This window comes from Mytilus edulis, chromosome 1, assembly GCF_963676685.1.
Source record: "Mytilus edulis chromosome 1, xbMytEdul2.2, whole genome shotgun sequence".
NCBI lineage: Eukaryota > Metazoa > Mollusca > Bivalvia > Mytilida > Mytilidae > Mytilus > Mytilus edulis.
Window position 1 is genome coordinate 75,339,009 of NC_092344.1, and position 1,765 is coordinate 75,340,773.

The 1,765-nt window shown below is 35.3% G+C and overlaps 1 protein-coding gene across 1 annotated transcript; it reads left to right on the forward strand.

The window, feature by feature from the left end:
* The first annotated feature begins 380 nt into the window (after positions 1-380).
* Positions 381-1,019, forward strand: LOC139483460 (26S proteasome non-ATPase regulatory subunit 10-like). Its single transcript, XM_071267509.1, has one exon. The coding sequence runs from the start codon at positions 381-383 to the stop codon at positions 1,017-1,019; it is 639 nt and encodes a 212-aa protein (XP_071123610.1).
* Positions 1,020-1,765: the final 746 nt, after the last annotated feature.

Below are 1,765 nucleotides of genomic sequence, written 5' to 3' on the forward strand. Positions count from 1 at the left end.
TTTGGTGTACATATCTTTCATCAGTAACTAGATCAAGGTATTTAAAGTTCACCAGGTGCATTGATGATAAAGGATTGTCAGTACAATATTGGGCAGCTAGAACAGGCAACAAAATTCTCCTCAAATTCCTGTTAGATAAACAAGACCCTACAAATGATGTTTTACATGGTGCGTGCTACAGTGAATCTATTGATTGTGTGCATATGGTTTAAAATCAAAAGGTTAACACAAATGCAACTGATAACAGGGGGTTTACGCCTTTGTTAATCTCATGTGTTACGAAAAATAGGGATATTACACGTTTACTTCTTTCTCACGGAGCTGATGTTAATAAAGAAGATGCTGACTTTGGTACTGTCTTACATTACGCCTGTTGGAACATGGACCTTGATTTAGTAACTATTCTCTTACAAAAGGGTGCTAAATCCAATGTTGTCACCACTGCTGGCTGGCCAAATGTTGTTTTTGATGGCAATGGAAATGATATAATAAGAATGCTAATCAAACGAGAGAAAACTCTTCGTTTGACATCAAACACAAATTGGTCGCCTTTGCATCTTGCATGTGGAAAAAATAACATTGAAATAGTTAATCTTTTAATACAATATGGCGCCAATATAAATCAGTATACAACTCAAGGTTGGACACCATTATTTTGTGCTACAAAGAAAGGCCTTCATCATATTGTAACTATTCTTATTAAAAAGGGAGCTTTTGTGAACATGAAAGATCACTTTGGTGTTGCATGTATACACAGAGTATGCTACGATGGATACCTGCATGTTGCACGTGCTCTTTTATCTGCCAAAGCAGACGTTAACATTCAGTCAAAGGCGCTTTACACTCAGCTTCACTGTGCTTGCGAGAATGGCCATGAAGATTTGGTCCATTTATTGCTGAAATATGGCGCTGACACAAGACTATGTAGTATGAGTAACAAAACACCACGTGACGTTGCAGTGAAAAAACAGCGTTTTGATATTATATCGGTTATAGAGAAACATGAACAAAGATGTTGAAACTGTCGATTTAGATTAAACAGTTATCATATTCATGTATGGCATTTTAATAAAGTGAATGGAAGTCGGGTAATGCAATGTTATAAATGACACGAACACAGACATAATTCGATACAAACACAAACAGTTATCATTCTGGCACACGCATGTATAAAGAAACATCTAAGATAATATATTTATGCATTTCAAATGACGTACATATTAGGTCGCCGTACGTCCTTCAACTATTAGTAAGTAATAAAAGGCTCCGACAAAATTGAATGTATAACAATCTGAATGAGAAAATGAAACGGCCTGATTTATGTTCAATACAATAACCAAAACCCAAAATGTGATATACAGAAACAAAAAGAACTATACAAATTCAGTTGAAAAGAATTTGATTCATCAGATCGATACAAAACAAAATAACCAAGTCATATAATAAAGACACAAAGAACGGAACGGTGAGTATTTGCATTTACTTGAAGTTCTAAGCCAACTAATTACTTAAAAAATCACGAATCTTATAAAGACAAATGTTAATTTTTATGCCTCCACCGTTTTGTTGGAGGGTTCATTAAGTGATACCCTTGTCCGTCAGGTACGTACGTCTAAAAAGTCAGTCCCGTCTATAGGTACGTCCCCAAAATTGGTTTCCGTTCTGTTACTTTCTGCCTACACCAAATGTTATAACTTATACACAAGGCATTACCACAAAACACAGATCAATTCAAAATTTGGTGATGTCACTTATATCGTTCATG

Bases quoted from the DNA above. Each gene is read 5' to 3' on its own strand.
- LOC139483460 (XM_071267509.1), top strand. From the start codon at position 381: ATGGACCTTGATTTAGTAACTATTCTCTTACAAAAGGGTGCTAAATCC.